Source organism: Passer domesticus, chromosome Z (assembly GCF_036417665.1).
Source record: "Passer domesticus isolate bPasDom1 chromosome Z, bPasDom1.hap1, whole genome shotgun sequence".
In the NCBI taxonomy this organism is placed as follows: Eukaryota; Metazoa; Chordata; class Aves; order Passeriformes; family Passeridae; genus Passer; species Passer domesticus.
The window spans coordinates 11,774,068-11,792,036 of NC_087512.1; the positions used below are offsets into that span (position 1 = coordinate 11,774,068).

The 17,969-nt window shown below is 37.4% G+C and overlaps 1 protein-coding gene across 2 annotated transcripts in view; it reads right to left on the minus strand.

The window, feature by feature from the left end:
- Window positions 1-1,287: 1,287 nt before the first annotated feature.
- NADK2 (NAD kinase 2, mitochondrial) overlaps window positions 1,288-17,969 on the minus strand; it is a 28,745-nt gene continuing 12,063 nt past the window's right edge. Inside the window, exons 2-12 of one of the 2 annotated variants that reach the window (XM_064403465.1) lie at window positions 16,966-17,054; window positions 16,475-16,563; window positions 14,881-14,962; window positions 13,491-13,574; window positions 10,374-10,510; window positions 9,520-9,598; window positions 7,106-7,201; window positions 4,967-5,022; window positions 4,831-4,884; window positions 4,246-4,369; window positions 1,288-2,475 (exon numbers count right to left, since the gene is read on the minus strand). In XM_064403465.1, coding sequence (XP_064259535.1) covers window positions 2,337-2,475; window positions 4,246-4,369; window positions 4,831-4,884; window positions 4,967-5,022; window positions 7,106-7,201; window positions 9,520-9,598; window positions 10,374-10,510; window positions 13,491-13,574; window positions 14,881-14,962; window positions 16,475-16,563; window positions 16,966-17,054 — 1,029 coding nt within the window. In that variant the 3' untranslated portion in view covers window positions 1,288-2,336. Of the gene's footprint in view, window positions 2,476-4,245; window positions 4,370-4,830; window positions 4,885-4,966; window positions 5,023-7,105; window positions 7,250-9,519; window positions 9,599-10,373; window positions 10,511-13,490; window positions 13,575-14,880; window positions 14,963-16,474; window positions 16,564-16,965; window positions 17,055-17,969 lie in introns of both variants that reach the window. The other variant, XM_064403466.1, reaches the window with a different exon arrangement.

Genomic DNA, 17,969 nt, shown 5'->3' on the forward strand with positions numbered 1-17,969 from the left:
AGGGTCCTACAGTTGTTTAATAAAAAAAGAGTAGCTGCTTACTATTAATAATAGATTTCTGAATCATCCTACTCAATTTTAAGCATTCACCAGTAAATGCCTCAACAGAACTGCAATTAAATACAGACAAAACCAGTAGAGGCCACTCATGAGTAGGTCAGGCTTCCATTTTGCTAAATTATTAATTTGACTGAAAATTTACTAAGTCCTAATCTAGATCATACTTTGGGGCTGTAGGGCCTGAAGACATTGCCTTTTAGTCTTAATATTCATAATAAGGAATGACAGGCATGTTTAAGAGGTATGCTTACTGATCTGACTAAGCAGTCTCCATTAAAACTTCACAGCACACAAATATCTAAATAAGCAATTGTTGGGATTTCTGCTGTACATTTGCTGTGCACATGTTCAATACCTAAATCTAATCTAAGAGTGGTAAGAGTCCTAGGAAGGAATACATTAGTGTTAATGGCATTGGTGGACTTGAGGATTTTTTGAATCCTAACAGCATATTGACTAGTGTACATGACAGAGGCACATAGCAGACAATCCCTAACTGGTTACAGATGGATTGAGAATAGCTAGAACATCCTAGTCTGTGCACACAACTTTTAGAAAGATTAGTCTTTTGACTCTTTACCTTTAGACAAGCTTTGCACATTATTTTAGACTGTAAGAACTTTATTCTGATTGTTCCTGAACTTATAAACTTTTGAAAGCTTATTTGGCTACTTTGCTTTTCCTCTCTAGGTTTACAATCAAGACAACCAGACAGTGTAAATAACTCTGCAGCACACTTAAAAGGTGAAATGTACACAGTGATAGCTTATTCAGACATCTCCATCAATTTCACATTTTCCTAGAACTGAATGGCCTGGTCAAATCTATATCCTCTAAATTCTGTTTTAAGTTCTATTCACTCTAAGTCTAGAGGGGAAAAAACCCTTTGTCCGTTTCCTCCACCAGTAAAGAGCAGTTTACATTTTGCAAGTGGCCATAAATACACTGATTGATTGGCCACATTGGAGAACATTTCCATTAGACCTGAGAACATCTGTTACAGAAGTCTCCTCATTCAAAAGTCGTTTTCTTAAAAACTCTTGGAAACCAAGCTGTAGTAGACAAAACATACTATTTTCAAGTTATGTAGCAGAAGAGTTCCTGCTGTAGGAATATTTGTTTTCCCAAATTCTGCCTCACCTATGCAATTATAAGCACAGATTTCAAAAGGCAGTCACAGTTTTTCTAAAAAATTTCAAAGGTCACTTGCTATTCTTTCATCAGAGCTTATCAACTTGATTACCTAACATGAGCAGAGACATGTGATTTGTTGTCATTTACATATCAACAGAATTCAACATAGGATTGGGAATTTAAATTTTCTGGAGAAGGTAAAAACATGCTGGGAAAACTGGAAGACATAGTATTAGCTTGCACTCTAACTCCTAATACCCAGCATATCTCATTCTTCTGGAAATATAAGAAATTCAAAACCTAAAATTCCAAACATTCAACTAAATAAGGCCAAATATATGTCTTAATGATAGCCACTTACATACACTAGTGTTCTGATCATCTGCTTACCAGTTAATCCATTCAGTGAAGGAATATACCCCACTACAACATGATTTCTGTAATTTGTATATTCTTCATAAAGGGCTCAAGAAAACCTTTGGATTTCAAGTCCCTATCTAGCCAAACAGAAAAACTAAAAGCTACCTCATTAAAGATGTACTAAACCAGACTTATACTCTTGATGTAAGTCTACAAAGTAGAAAAAATACTGGAAGAACAAAAAAAATTGTCACAAGTTGTATGAAACTACAAAGTTGTACAATTTTTGAAAAGCATACAAAAGATTTGTATTTTCATTTCTTTTACATCAACATAATGGTTTACCAAAATCTATATATCCTTGCATCAAATTGCTAGTTTGACAGTCAACTTTTCTACAAAAGTGTATGTATGAAGTATTTAGTTTTATCAGTCCCAGACTGTTACTAAAAAACTGTACATCTGAATATTTAATACTACTGACTTAATACTTGAACCCATTTACCTGTGTTTACAAAGCTTTCATGTTTGCCTTACAAGTTAAAATGTCAATTCTCACTGAAGTTAGAGGTAACACTTCAGACATTTACACTAGATGCAAAAAAAGCTTAAATATCAGGCTAATGATTCCCCAACCCAAAGGAATGAAAAGCATTTCAAGCTTCCTCCAAATGCTCTTGCATCCGAAAAGGCCAACTTCCAATATAATGCAGCATTGTGATATCCCCATGGTTTTCCCTCTATGGATCCATAAATGTTTCAGCAAAAGACATCAGGGTCCTTCATTCTTCCAGCAGAACAGTGCACAGTGAATCTTCTGTGTCAATCAATATTGAAGCTATTGCCCCATCATTGAACTCAAAAGATGTTCCTCCATCTACAACCATACAAGCATCCCAACAACGGGAACGGACACAGACTCTGCAAAAAACCAGCAAGTAAGTTATCACAAAACAGCTAGAAAATTAAAGTACTTCACACAAACACTTAACAATAAAACTGGTTCTGGGACATTCTTTTGCTTGGGTCAGTAAATGCTTAACCTCCACTTAGCACAGTACTAAGCAACAGAACCCCCCAAGTTATCAGTGCTTTGTATGGACTCAGCAGAGTCCAGAGAGGACAGAAGAACTTGGTCAATACTCCCAGAGTCTGAGCACAGCCTGTAATATAACACTGGGTGTTGAAAGCTAAAGCTTAGCTATTATTTTCAAAGAAAGCTACTGATGATCCCATTTACTTAAGATTCTAATATGTGGTCTTCATGTGAAAGATATATTTTCAAGTAGCAATGTTTGAGGTTCAAATAATTTGGACATTAATGTAATCTTTAGTTACATCATTCAGAGAGAAGAAAAGTAATTACAAACACAAAGCTGAAGGTCAGGATGCTTGCCAGGCAACTTCAAGAACAGCAGCATATTATTGTCAAGACATTATTATTAGAGTCTGACATATTTAAGTTAATAAGTTTAAATCTAATCTTACAAAATTTAAGGCATCTCTTTTAGAGCAGAACAAGACAGAATAAAAAATTTGGCTCAGAGCTCCTTTAGACATTTGTTTTGATATAAAAATGTTGAATTGACAGTTGATTACAATTACTGTATTGCTTTCAATAGTTTATATGTTATTGTTCGTATATTCAGTTATTTTGATCATATAACTAATGGCTGTATGTGTTTATATTTAATTGTGGCACACTCCACATATCATAAAATCATTTAGATTGGGAAAGACAAGTAAGATCATTGAGCTCAACCATTAAACAAGCACTACCACTATGTCCCTAAGTGCCATGCCTACATGTCTTTTAAATACCTTCAGGGATGATAACTGGATTCCACCACTTCCACAGGCAGCCTGTTCCACTGCTTTAAAACCCTTTCCATTATGATGATTTTCCTAATATTCAATCTAAAGCTCTACTGGCACAAGTTCCCAAAGTTAAAATAATGAATTAGCAAATAATTCAGTTTGGAAATGCATTTAGTCCCACCTTCTGGTCAAAGCAGGTCTTACTTTAAAGATGGGTTAGGTTGCTTAATGCCTTGACCAGGCAAGTTTTGAGTATCTTCAAGAACAGTGATAAGACAATCTCTCCAAGAACAGTGATAAGACAATCTATAGAGACAACCTGCTCAACTGCCTGACTATTCTCACTGAGAATTTTATTTTTTTTAAATCAGAATCTCACATCCTATAAAATCATGGCTGTTGCTTTATACTCTGCTCTGAAAAGAATTCAACTCAAACCTCCTCTGTAACCATCCTTTGGTAGCTGAAGAGCTGGATTCCCCCTTAGTCTTGTCTCCTCCAGGCTAAAGGAAAGCACTGTTTTGAGTTTTTCCTTTACAAACCACTTGTTCCAGCCGCCTTATCTTCCCAGTGGCCCTTTCCTGAATTCACTTCAGTCTGTCACTGTCTGTGTCTCATACTGAGGGAAATGGCACATGTCCAAAACTGGGCACAGTGAGATTCTTTTATTCTGTAAGATTGTGCAGGGATCAAACATTAAAAAGCCATAACACAACTAGGAAACATTTTCATCCTGCTGTTACAAGAACAATACTCAAGTCATTCAAAGCACAAACTGGATGTTGAAACACTTCGAGGGAAAGGCCTGGATTGCTCATACTTTGACAGATACACTGAACGAAGTAACTCTTTGCTATTGCAGCCAACACTTACTTTGAAGAGAAGCCACGCTGACGGCTACTTGAGAAGACTCTGTTTACAATAGGCTCTCGAACACTGAAAAACATCTTTGGTTCCTCTGGACTGTAGAGCAGAGACTCATTGTAATCATTTGTTACTGTAAGCAGGAGAGTCAGCCATTAGTTTTTCCAGAGAAAATTATTTACTCTCAGAAACACACATTCCTCCAGGGAAGACTGGCTTCTCTATCAAGAGGGAACATCGAGTCTTGACAGATGTTTAATAGTCTTTACATGCAAAAAAAATTACTTTTAGGGAAAATTTCGTTCAGTTCTACTGCATGATAAACACTCAACAGCTCTCTTCTAGTGATTGAATAGTAACTGTTTCAAATTTTAGGAGAACTGAAGTTCTCCTAAAGAGGATAATTTAGACAGAAGTCTAAATAAGTGTTTTCATTTCAAGTAAGACATTGTTTGCCAACTGTGCCTAATTAATGTCTGTAAGAAAGACTACCACTGCAAGAATGCTAAAACACTGAAAGGTGAATAGTACAGAATACAAACAAAATGAACTGGCCAAAGATACTTTAAAAAAAATCTTGCCTTTTTCACTAACCTTTCTGTACCAGTTCCGTGTTCAATGGCATATTCAAACTTCCGTGCTTTTTCGCTGTTGAGCCGAGAGAAAGAGCCCCAGTTAGACAGATGTATCAATACAGAACTTGGCTAGTAATGCCACATTGCTCACTCACCGATCTTAAGGATCTCTTCAATAGCTTGATGTGCAACCTTGTTAATATTATAGGACCTAGACAGAGAAGAAGTCTTGTTTGCTATAAGCAGTACAACTTAGGAAAAAACCAAGCAAAACCAAAACACCTTTCACACTGATGAAAACCTAAATTCAACATCTGGGGAGGAAAAAGAATGCTATTAAGTGTGAGCTGAATACAGTTAGTTTTTAAAAAAGAGTCTTAAATAAACTCTTGCTTTGGCATTTAACTGTGGCTTTGTAAAGCTTAAAAATCCATTAAGTGAAGTCTTCAGGAAAGAAGAGCATGGGATGTAGTCTCCTTGTCAATAATCCCCCTGCCTTAATACCCCAATAACTGCTGCATTAAGTCTGCATTTAAAAAATGAAGCTCTAGAGATTGTGCTCTTACCTTGTCTGTCCAACCCTTGCTAACTGATTTATTCTCTTAGTTCTCATCTATGAACCCCAACACTTCTTTACAAATATTTTACCTCTTTATTTATACCCTAAGGTGTGGTCTCGAATCTCACAAGAACTGGTGTATATAGAAAATCAGATCAGACACTTCTGATTTGACACATCTGGATGAACAAGACAACATAGCCTCAGTCTGAACTAAGGCAAAACTCAAAAAAAGTCTCCTTCCTCTGCCCAGACTCAAAAGTGAGTAGGTGCTAACCACAGCCACTGTGCAGCACTGCTGTGAAGATCTCACATGCCCAGGTCTCAATTCAGCTTAAAATCCTCGGTCCAGCACTTCTGTCATGGCAGTAAAACACCCCAGACTGCAATACAGATCCACTACACCCCTATCTGACCCCAGAGCTGCTGAGGGTGTGCCCAAGGCTCTCTCTTTTTTACACTTACTGCCTACCTGCAAGCCTGAGCAGATGCTATCAAGATATCCTTTTACACAAGTTCTGGCAGCTACAGGAAACACCTGGACATTTAAATGTCTCTCAGTCCCAGGAAGTCTGAAATTCCAGGAAAGCCCCTGGACAACAGGCTAAGGGAGATCACTCCACTGAGGTCTGGCCTCACTTTAGAGAAGTCCAGCAACACATACTGATTACAGCAATGGAGAGAGACAATCCTGGAACTTGGTCCCTGGTTGTGGGTTTGCTCAGCACAGAGTGTATAAGCAAAAGAAATGCGTAAGAACAGCATTGAATTAAGACTGTACTTTCCCAAGGTACTGAACACTAGGAAAGTTTCCTAGCAGTCTGCCAATTTCATCCTTGGCAGACTCCAGAACTAAGCTATGCTGCCTGAATACAAAATTCTGAATTACAATGAAGAGTAAAACCTAGTAACCATGGTTACAGCATGAATACTTATTTTTGAATTTCATTAAAAGCTTCTGGTTTAGTTCATCTTAGCCTACCCCATAAATCCAGTGCCTATTGTACAACTCTAAATTATGAGCACAAACACATCTCTCACATCTCAAAACTAAACTGATTAGACTTATATGCAGTAGTGCAGCACATTTAAACTGAAGTTTAAATATTTTCCCCCCTGCTTAAGCTAGCACAGTTCTGTGTAGATAAGGCCATCTTTTTTAAGGGGAGTATTTTGGCAAAGAGATTATCCCATGTCAATTAAATATGAAAGAAACAAGAAGCTTGAAAGGTGAATGGACAGTAGATGTGCCAGAGACTATTTAACACTGCTTCCAAATACATGTTTTCCCATTCTTCTTAGAGCTTAGATTTTTATAAGTTTACTGAGCTACATCATCTAAACATTTTAATTTTAGACAACAAGAGTAGTTCATAGATCACCTCAGTATGCTCTCTGCAAGTCACAGCAGAATCTGTTTCCCTCACCACTCTCAACCACCCATCTTCACGTGTGGCATGCCACATTTTTCACTGAAATTATACCTAAGGCAAACTTCTGTCTCAGTGCCACAGCTCCTCATCCTTTTAAGGCTTCCCTCCATACCCACAAGTAATGAGTGCCCTGCTCATCTCATACATCTGGAACAGCTCTGAGCCACACTGACAGTGACAATATTAGACTGACTTACCCACAGCTCAACAGAGTCTCAGCAAGGGGAAAATGCATAGGCCAAATAGGTTCATCTAGCTTATCAGAAATGGTATTTTCTGTCAAAGCAGCAACATGTACTCACCATGCTTTTGATCCTGTTCCAGTACACACATTAAGCCCTGAACTCTTCTGTTTCTCCCAAGGACCATCATCAACTGATATTTCATAATAGGAGGCCCTATGAAGCGAGAATTTAAAACTGGGTTTGCAGGACTTAAAGTTCTCCCTGAATAAGACAGAACACAAGCCTTATCAGGCACATTACAATTTAGAGGGGCTACTTTCAAATCTGGATCACAATTTCACAGGCTTTGTACAGTGTTACCATTTGACAGCAACTTCTGATTCACCATGTTATATCAGTTTTTATAACAGACCGAAATGATTTCTACTATGAACTTTTAGGCACTTTTTCTGCAGTCACTTCTCATGTTAATTTATGCACAAAACTGCCTCTGTGGTTCATCTGCAGGGCTTGCTGGACTGACAAATAAAACTGTAAATAATTACCTTCCCTGCATACCTGTTGCACAAAACCTGTGTTTATGCTGTGATTGGGTCTCATTAAGTTATGTCAAGGAACACTAAACATTTCAACATAAATAAGTAATAGCATAATTGAACCTGAATTCTTGATCACTACAGTAACTAAAAATCCAGTGATTCTTCATTAATAGGTTTACACAGACAGCAGGCTTATATTTCTCTTCAGGGCTAATTATTCCTAAAACTCAAAAGTACTAGGTCATGATGTACAATCATCTTCTGCATGTTACTGTTCATCTGTCAGGGGATTCCTAGTGTTAGGCCTAGAGACCAAAGTTTCTCTCTACAAGCTTCAGAATATCCAAGAGTATGTTTATGAACTTAATTTGTTGATATTCATAGGGCCTAATTCAAATTGTGATAAAGGCTTCAGATTAATAGATATCTTCTCAGAAATACCGCATTTGTTGTTTTATGCACGATTGAGTTTCACCATTCTTAGTAAACAGATTATTTCAGTCTAGAAACACAGCTCTTGGATGTTTGGTGCCAAGCAGTTTTACTCTCAGTAACTAAGGGCATGTTTTGTAATCACTCTTGAAAAGATGGGGAGATTAGAGAACTGAAAGTAAATTACGAACACAGGTGCACCGCTTGATTCAGTTTAATGTAATTTTTGCAAGCTGGGTATGTCAGGTTTTCTGGGGTTTTTTTCCTTCAATTTACTTGTTTTCATCACTGACATGCAGAATAAGACCTGACAAGAAGCTCCTGAAGTTATTTTTTCTAAATAAATAGCAGACCTATATATTTGAAACTAACAGAAGATTTGTCTTTATGACATTTAAGTCTTCAAGAGTAAGATCCAGTAACATACTTATTTCTAGAGGTATTGTGTTCCTCAGTGGTTCTCAAATACATAGGAACCAAGAGGACAACGTACTTGTGACACTCATAGCATTGGAAAACAGCTTTGTGTTCCTCTATCACTGCACATTAAAGAAACGTTTTAGAATCTTGATAAAATTAGATTCTATTTAGTAGAAAGCAGGATTTGTATCTCTTTGAGATTAATTCCTTCTGCCAGTCTGAGGCTGAAGTCCAGAAAAAATAAAGCACTCACAGAACATTTATATTGTTTGCACCAGCAATCAGTGTCCCTGGCATTGTACAAACACAAGCTGTTAAACGCTAAAGTGGCTTTTCTGTTGTTGTTTTTGTTTGGGTCTTTTTAAAAGATAAATAATAAAGTGAAAACATATAAAATACAAGTAAAAGTTTGATCAAATCCTGATTAGGGATCATGTCTTTCACCACAGCCCCAGTCATAATCCCAGTGTCCTTCTTAATGTCTGGCTGCCAAAAATGCATTGATCTCCAGGACAGAAAGGACAGTCAAATGTATCCTGGATAAGGCAGTACCATGATATGATACAGACACAGTTCTTAAACAAAGGAAATAACTATATTCCATCAATAACAAGGTTTCTGCCAAAAGGAGGCTGATACCTTTGCATCTAATGACAGAAAGGCAGAAAAGGGAGTCCTGATAAAAGCTATTTCTGCTTGGTCATGCTAAAAGCTTATGAAAAAGATATTTAAGACAGGCAGGAGACAAGGCAGTTCAAGGACTGATATTTAAGTCATCAGTAAAAGGGAAAGAAAAAAGTCAGGAAAAATGAAAGAATAACCAGAGAGGAGGCAGAAAACCAGAAATCAACATTACTGCACTTACATCTTATATTTAAGTCATCAGTAAAAGGGAAAGAAAAAAGTCAGGAAAAATGAAAGAATAACCAGAGAGGAGGCAGAAAACCAGAAATCAACATTACTGCACTTATATCTTTGAAAATACACTTTGTAATCCGCAATAATGCAATCAGTGTTAAGTATTTATGAAACAGAAGTGAAATTTGACAGTAAAATCTCACCACTGATTGTCCATTGCAATGTCATAAAAAGAAATTAAGTTAATTGTGCCTTGCTATAAAAACAAACAATTAAACATACCTGGATGAAAGAGATTCCCCAATGAAGACTTCATTGAGTGCTCTCACTGGTAAAAGATGTGGGCCAGAAATGTCAGATCCTGCAGATATCAAATATAAGAGTTTAGAATCATGGATTTAAAACACAAGATTTCAAAAACCATTCACAATTCACTGGAAGACAGACCTGCCTGGGTTTGTTTTCTAAACCAAATGCTCCATTTTTTTCAAAGACTCATTTTTTCACTGATTTACTCTGTGGTCAGTCACTGTCCTTTACTGGAGACAATAAATATTTAAACCAAGGTCAGCAATGACGCTTAAGTTCAGACACTTTTCCTTGAAAAGTCACAGGCAACTAGGCAGAATGAAGTCTTCTGTCAGTCACACTTCCAGCCAAGTTAAATTCACTGGCAGTGACTTAACAGACATTTCTGATGAAGTTCAGAGAATTAGACTTCATACCACAAGGTAATTAAAGGGGATTAACAAGTTGTTCATGTTGACAAGGACTTCTTAGTGAGCAAATACTGGACACAGGTTAGGCACAGAACCATGCATCTTTCAACCCACCATAAAGAAAAGAGCTGAAGGTGTTTAAGAATTATCTACAGACAGACTCTCACATCTAATATCTTATTTGCTTCCTGGTAGTCCAAGACCAGCTTTTACAACTCTCAATTAACCTAACTTAAAAGTTAGCATGTGTACACAAACACACACACATGCTCAAGTAGTTACAGTAACTCTAAGAGACAGCATTTTAAAAAAAGATCAGGTATTTTGACAGCAGCTATTTCAAATACCACAACTTTTACTTTTCTATTGCAAGTTATCATAGCAAAGTGATTATATTCTTGTCAGATTTTAACCTACTTTGATCCTGGAATCTTTCATTTATGTGAGCCCTGCTGTGTTGCTCTTGGCTTAGCTGCTGTTCATGTAAATCCACTGGGGTTGTGTTAATCCCAGTTCCTTCAAGATATAGTCGGATTCTTTGCCGCCACTGCCACCTAAGAGAAGAGAAAGAAGTCAATATGAAAAATTCATTACAAAATTAGATAGGACCTGAGAGTCTCCACTCTCAAAGCAGAGCATCTTAATAGTAGGAGCTAAATATATTCAAAGTCATATTTAAAGTTTTATAGCTTCTACTATAACTTCTAAATTTAAAAAAGTTAGTAATATGTAATTGTAAATTCTTTACATTTACCAATTTGCTACCTAATATTTTTTGCATGTGTAAAACTAAGAGGACAAAAGTAGTACTTTTGCAGGCCAAAAGTAGCCTACAAAAATTGTGAGTAACAAACTCTCCTCTTGAGACATGTGATTCTAACATGTGAATGAATGACTGATAGAATACTTTTAAGAATAAAAAGCTCTCAAGAATTCACACAGAAATACATGCTGTATTTTTGACATCTTTTGTTCATATTTGACATGTCCAGAAAAGCAGCTCTATGCATCCCTTTATACATAAAAGCCCCAAGTATCCTCTCTTTTAACAATCCCTCCTGGCCCAGGAATTTAAGGTGCTTAAGAGGAATTCATCTGAAGCAAGAGAAGGATACAAAAGCCATGTTACAACATTCCAATTTTTTAATTTTTCCCTAGAGATATAAATTCCTTTTCCTCTTACAACCTAAGGTATTTCATAAAACAAAACAGCAATAGTTTTGACTAAGAAAGCAAATCATAAGAGAGTGTTATGAGCAAAACTTTTCCCTTTTCATACTGTCGATATCCAGGTGACATTAACCAGTTTTTCCTAAAATTACAAGAGATTTACACTTTACATGACTACATTGCTAGTTTTTCCTCTAGTCATCTTTATAGAGCCTCATTTACACACCCTATCTGCCCTTGAATTCCAAGTGTGACTTTAGGTAGTCAGGCAAAAAGCATGCAGTGAGTATCACTATGCTAGCCTCCTTACAATGGTCCTGGCTAGAACATGTCACATCCCCCACAAAAGTAGAAAATGGGACTGTACCATCCCTATTCTGAGAACCTGCTACAGCACTGACCACCAAGATAAAAAATGTGGATGGCCTGATATTGTTTGTCCTTTCTGGCAATTCACCATCCACTACAACTCCAAGCTACCAGAAGCCCTTCCAGACCAGGATTCAGACACCCACCTATTCCAAAGTTTGCTTAGGGCCAAACAATCTAAGAACTCTCAAATGAAATACCTGCTCATGTCCTTGCCTAAGAATAAATTATTTTATTATCTCCTATTCATTAATTTATTATCTCCTATATTTCAGAAATATAATTAGCCTTTCTGTTTGGCTCTGGTGAGGTTTCCACTCCATAATGAGTAGTAACAGGAGTGCCAGCAACAAAACTATAGCTTTGTTTCCAACAAAACATCAAAATTGCCAAATGTCAAGGGAGGTTATCTGAATAAGCACTTTGAGTTTTTTACTTAAGCAAATTAGAATGACGGAGACTAAAAAGCTTCTGTTTTCTAAATCTTAGAATATGTGAGTAGAAAACACCTGCTCCTTTAGCAATACATATTGAAACTCCTTCAGTTAGTTATTCTGGCAATTGTATTAATTTAATTTCAGAACTATTCTATGGCACAAATACAGTTACACTTCAAGTTACAAACTTAATATGCTAGAAGTATGAACAAAAATCAATTGCTATATACTTTCACATGAGTGACTGATTTCTGTTTGATAGTTTGTCATCACAAAAATATTCTGTAAAGTTATTATACTACAGAACAGTGTCTCTTCATAAGTAATTATTTAAAACTTCTCTAGTCTGTCCTTTAAAATTCAGCTTGTTTCTTTTTAAATCAAGTGAGATTATTCTATTTTAAAAATATCTAGTACTGGAAACATCAAGCTATATTCAGCATGAAGAAATGTTTGCTTTACACTAATTTTGTCAGCAAAATTTAAGCCACTCTATCTCAATCACCAAAACCCCAGATGCAACACACTGACCATTTCCTAACTGTATGTGTTTCATTAGCTTCTATTCTTATGGCATCACTGTACTGCATGTTTTTGAGTCCTTATAATGCTTGTACCCCCCATTTTCTGTTCAGTTTATGCTGGATGTTAAGTTCTGCACCTCTAAGACAGTTCTGAGAGCAGAGGGGACGGGAGAAGAAGCGCAGAGTTTGTTATCAGACATTGCACTCACTCTCCTGCACTCCTGCTCACAGACTGCATTGTCTGCAGCACGGACAGACAGTGGGACAGAGCTCTCCTTTGCTTTTAGTCAGTTTTCAGCTGGCTTAGGCAGAGAATTCCCCAGACTGTGGCTTTTCTTCTTCTGATCAGCCCTGCTGTGGACTGAGCACCCAGAGTGGCACTGGGAGCTCACCCCTGGGGCCCATCAGGGCCGGGACGCTGCATTCCAGCGCCGCAGGGACGGGACAGAGACTGAGTGAGCCGAGCTGCAGCCACCACACGGCTGCCTCTGAATCTGCCCTCTCTTCAGAACAGCGAGAGGCTCCACTGCTTAATACTGGTCATTTTTTCATGTTTGTGAGTACCTTCCTTGTTAAATAAACAGTTTTTTCCACTTTTCTTGAAAGAGATTTTTCTTTACAAACCAGCTGGGGGAGGGGCACCTTGAGTTTGCTTTCTAGAGTGTTTTCACTTCAAAAGTTTCCTCCAAAATTTGCTCTAAACCAGGACATTCCTAAAATACATAAACCAATATACCCCTTACAAGAATGCAGTTCCTCATTTATGAATTTGCTAAGTCAGAAGTAAAAATCAATTATTGCAGGTCATCCCAGAAGACTTTTTTTCTGGAACTGGCAGCCAATTTTATCATTTGCATTCCAGTCTCATGCTTGACCAAAAAACTCACTTTTCAACATTATAAGCATCTACACAGAATTCACAATTTGAGCCATTAAGATTTTAAGAAGCTTCAGCTACTTCTAAGGAATTGCACATGATTAGGTGTTTCTTAATCCCTCTATGTTTTTGAAAACCAAAGATCAGTGAATCCTACCTGAACTCACCACGATAAAGCTTCTGCAGTGCTTCAGGAAATGAGTATGTGTATCTCACAGGCAAGCACAGGTGACCTTCTGATCTAGTAGGAAAAAATGACAATGAAAATTATAGTATTACTGTTCAGATTTGGTACCTTTGGAACAATCTCCCTATGTGTTATATCTAGCAAAGCTACACTTAGACTTTTAGGACTCTCTACTGTTCTTGCATAGTACCACATCAGCAACAATACACTGCTCTCAGCTCCTGGAGTCCGTGTGTCTGAGACAGGCTATTTCTCCCACATTTCCCCTAAAAACTGTCTGTTCAGCTAATAATCCTGCAGGAGTATAGCTCCTATCACCATTCTAGGCAAGCAATTTAAGCTTAATAAACCCAGCAGGTGAGGAAAAAAAAAAAAAATCTTTCTCCACTTATACACAAGTTAGCAACACAAACAGCTAAGCAACAAGCCTAAGATCAAAAGAATCTCATGTCAATACTAGAAGACTAAGCCCTGCTCCCCTTCATGAGTAATAGGTGACAATTTGAAGGCACTTGTTATTTAAACCCCACTAGTCAGGCTTGATAATGCAGAATAGCTACTCAGAGCATTTGAAAAGTTTTGGAAGAGAAGGTATTAAAGGAATTAAACCTTTTGACCACCACTTTATGTACTAGGAAAAAATTAACTGTCAATATCAAAAAAAAGCAGAAATATCACAAGCAGAAATCTAGATCTGGACTTCTCAGCCAGCAGAGCCTTGGCAAATTCTGAGTTTCACTTGCAATCCATTTGAAGGTTATACCAACCAAGCAATACTAACACACTGCATCTACTGAGCTGTAAGATTGATGTGGGCAGGTGGGTGCAGCTTGTGCAGAGTTCATAATAGGACAGCTAAGTGCCAACAACTGGTTCAGGAGCTTTCTGAGGTATCTTATGGTTTACATTAAGAAACAACACCAAACTTCTTCAACTGAGACTCTACTGGATCCACCTTCTTTACAAACAAATTAAGGTTCTGTGTGTTCAGGCACCACTCTTAGCTGCTTTCACCAAGTCCTTCTTCCTAACCTCTGTACTGCCATCTCTAACCTCAAACTTCTGGTTAGTAATACAAGTTAACTAGCTGCAAGTGTTGTTACACTGGTGTGTGAGAACATCAGTGGCAATGTAACACAGGCATGCCTGTCCAATACTACTTAATGCCCTCTCAGATGAGACAGGACAACTCATTGTGCAAACTTCTCTAAAAAAATAAAAGATTCCCTTGGTATCTACAACCCACTAAAAAAGGCATTTATGCTGCTAAATGCTAGAGGTATGCCTCAGGTACCACAAAAACATATGCACAGTGTGCCTAATATTAAACAAAGCATTGCTTTCCCAAATATGTTTTTACCTTTCAGGATCAGTATTTATTCCGATGACTGGTTTAAATTTATCAAAAACCTTACTGGCTGCCAACAACATTGTACCATCACCTACAAAGAAAACAGATCAAAAGTTAGTTTCACTTCACATTCTAGTACCCAAAACGGAATGTACTCCAGCATTAGCATTATGTGCATTTATATCAACAACAAATCAGGCAAGCTGGACAAAAATACAATGGGACAAAACTACTGACACCTTATCAAATAAGAGTAGTGACAACTAAATTTGAGATAGCAAACATGACTGGAAAAAGTACAACTTATCTGACAGCTATACATGCCCAGGCAATTGAATGTGGCAGAAGCAAGCTTTAGAAGAGATTTATGGGAATTTCTGTATGTTTATCAGCAGATAAGAGAAATTTTTTTAGCAAAAGTAAATTTAGAAAGTATTGCTAAACAAAGCCACAGGAGACAGGAAACAAAACCGAATGTTACTGTGAGTCACACAAAAACAATGACTTTAGCTTCACTCCAGTTGTCTTCCTAAAAAGCAATTTAAAGGTCTTATTTGTCCAAGTGTGCCAAATAGACACACTTGGAAAAGATATCTTGGGCAAGTAGAAGTCTCAGAAGTAGAAATCTTTAAATGTGCTGGTTTCTCCAGATACTGGTATTTTTTCCTGTCTATTAAACAGAAAGAAAACTATAACCTCATTCAGCCTTTGCAAGAAGATATAAGCTCTGAACAGCACGAAGACACAAAGCTCTGAAAACCTTAGATGATGTATTACTTCCCAACTGCTTGCCTCAACCATGAAAAATTTTGCCAAAGACAAACAGGCACTTTGGTGAAGATCTTTGAAATGCACAAGAGTGTGATAGGATGCTCCAGGAATAAACCTTTCTACCCATTCTTCATGGTGATCTAAGGGCAAACTGGACTAGAGGGAAGAGAGAAAGCTGTGGTCAAGCCTGTTTGCCACAGATGAGTGAACAGTGTGTCAGAGCCCAGCAACACAATGCTGTATTTGCAGCATATCCCAAAAAATAACACTGAATGAACTGCTGCAATCCAGTATTAAAGATAAACAATCAGGTTAATTGCTCTGTTGGTTCATCTGGAAAACACTGATCAGTGGCACAAGATGCTCAGAAGCTGCAGACTTTTTACCTGTACCATCCAACTTGATACGCCAGTCACTGGATTAAGTGTGAAAGCAAGAAAGACAGTTTGAGCAAGGGGACCATTAGGTAGAATGTTAGTCTACACCTCACATCCCAAAAAAACAACAAGTAGGTTTTAGAGCTACATAAAACTACCTGACATCAAGAATTTTATCCTTTTTAGTTCATAACTATAGTAAATTCCACAGTTTACATTGTTTCACACATGAAAAACTTTTCAAGTGGCCATGCACTGGGATTCACTTCCATGGGCTACAATTTTAGATACTAGAGGTGACAAGATGGTCATAACCACTGCTTTTTGTCAAATTTTCTGACAATTAGATTAGCAATTTGTTTTCAGAATGTCCATTATTTCCAGTTGCTTCAAACACTGCCAAGTATTTTTGTGAACCATATCTATGAAAACATACTGAAACAATAAAGTCATACCTCCTGCTGATATAACAGCATCTGCCCACCGAACTGTCTCCTCATTATACTCTCGACGCTTAACAAGACGAACTTCTATCCTTTCATTCCTGTAAAGTTCAGAAAAAGTCTGAATTCCATTCTGTACTGTTCCTTGTCACAGCCTTCCGAAAAGTTGTCCTGCAGCTAAGGAGTAATTGCAGTCATATTTGGCTTAATAACACTTGACACACAAATGCTGTACCACTTTCTTGTTGATTTTCATGGTGATAATAGAACATGCTAGTCAACTGATCTGAGCCAGTTCACATGACAGTTCTTTCAGGAATGACTGCTCATCTGCACCCCTGTCTTTTCAGTATTTTATTATTTAGTACAAATTATTTTATTTATCTTATTATTTAGTATTTTCCTATTTTGTTAGCATTTGTAACACAAGGCTTCCTTTTGTTTCATAGAATCCACAGATATTTGCACTGTGTCTGAAATCTTCAACATCCACACAATCTTACCGTAAGCTGTCCACCACATGCTCCACGTTTTTTGTATGAATGCGATGCCGTTCCAGCAGACCAGCATAGTTAGATCCCTTCAAGGCAAGCTGTAAGAGACAATTGGTGGAAGTTAAGTACAGTAAGTGCTCTCGAGCAACGCAAATAGAAGCTATTAGAAAACATGTTATTTTCTCTCAGCAGAGATACATTCTTATAAGCCTTCCATTGATTACATTTCTCTATACACAGCAGTCAGGTTATATTGACTGTTCATTAAGCAAATCAAATGGCCACAGCAGTCAGGAATCATGGACTACACAAATATGCAAACAAGAATACTACATTGACTTCCATGCAACTTCAGGCACTTTGCACCTCCTGAATCTGCCAACTGATTTAAAGTCTATGTGAATCCACATTTACACTAACTATACTTCTACCATGTGCTGAAACACCCAGTTAGCTCAAAATTGTGCTGTAGAGAAGACAGACAACAAAAAAAAAAGAACAGGAATGACAATTAAGGAAACAGAGCCTGAAATACCTCCAGCATTACCCTTCAAATTGTATTTGAGCTAAAATGGAAGACTGCCAAGTGCCGACAAAGGTGACATTTTCTCTGCATCAAAAAAAGCTTAAGGACAATCTACCTAATACCTTTGATACTGTTCCCTGGATTTTACACCATGTTTGTCAAAGAAGCTGATAATCATAACAAGACAAACTGTGTAGGTGTATTCTAGTCTCATCCTTCCTGGAAACTGGAGAATTTGAATACTTAATTAATCTCAACACACTCTTCAGACCACGGAAACATTTTGCAGTTTATATAGATACAGTCATAAGCAGGCAGGTGAGATTACTGACTTGTTGCAGATTAGTTTTTGCAACAAGTTTTTGTGCAAGCAATTCAGTCACATGTTCCTTATCTTATTTAGCAAAGGGGGGCCTCATCTGGGGTTGATACTGCCAAATATGTGTGCGCATGGAGATAAAGAAAGTGAAAGAAAGAGGGCGCAAAG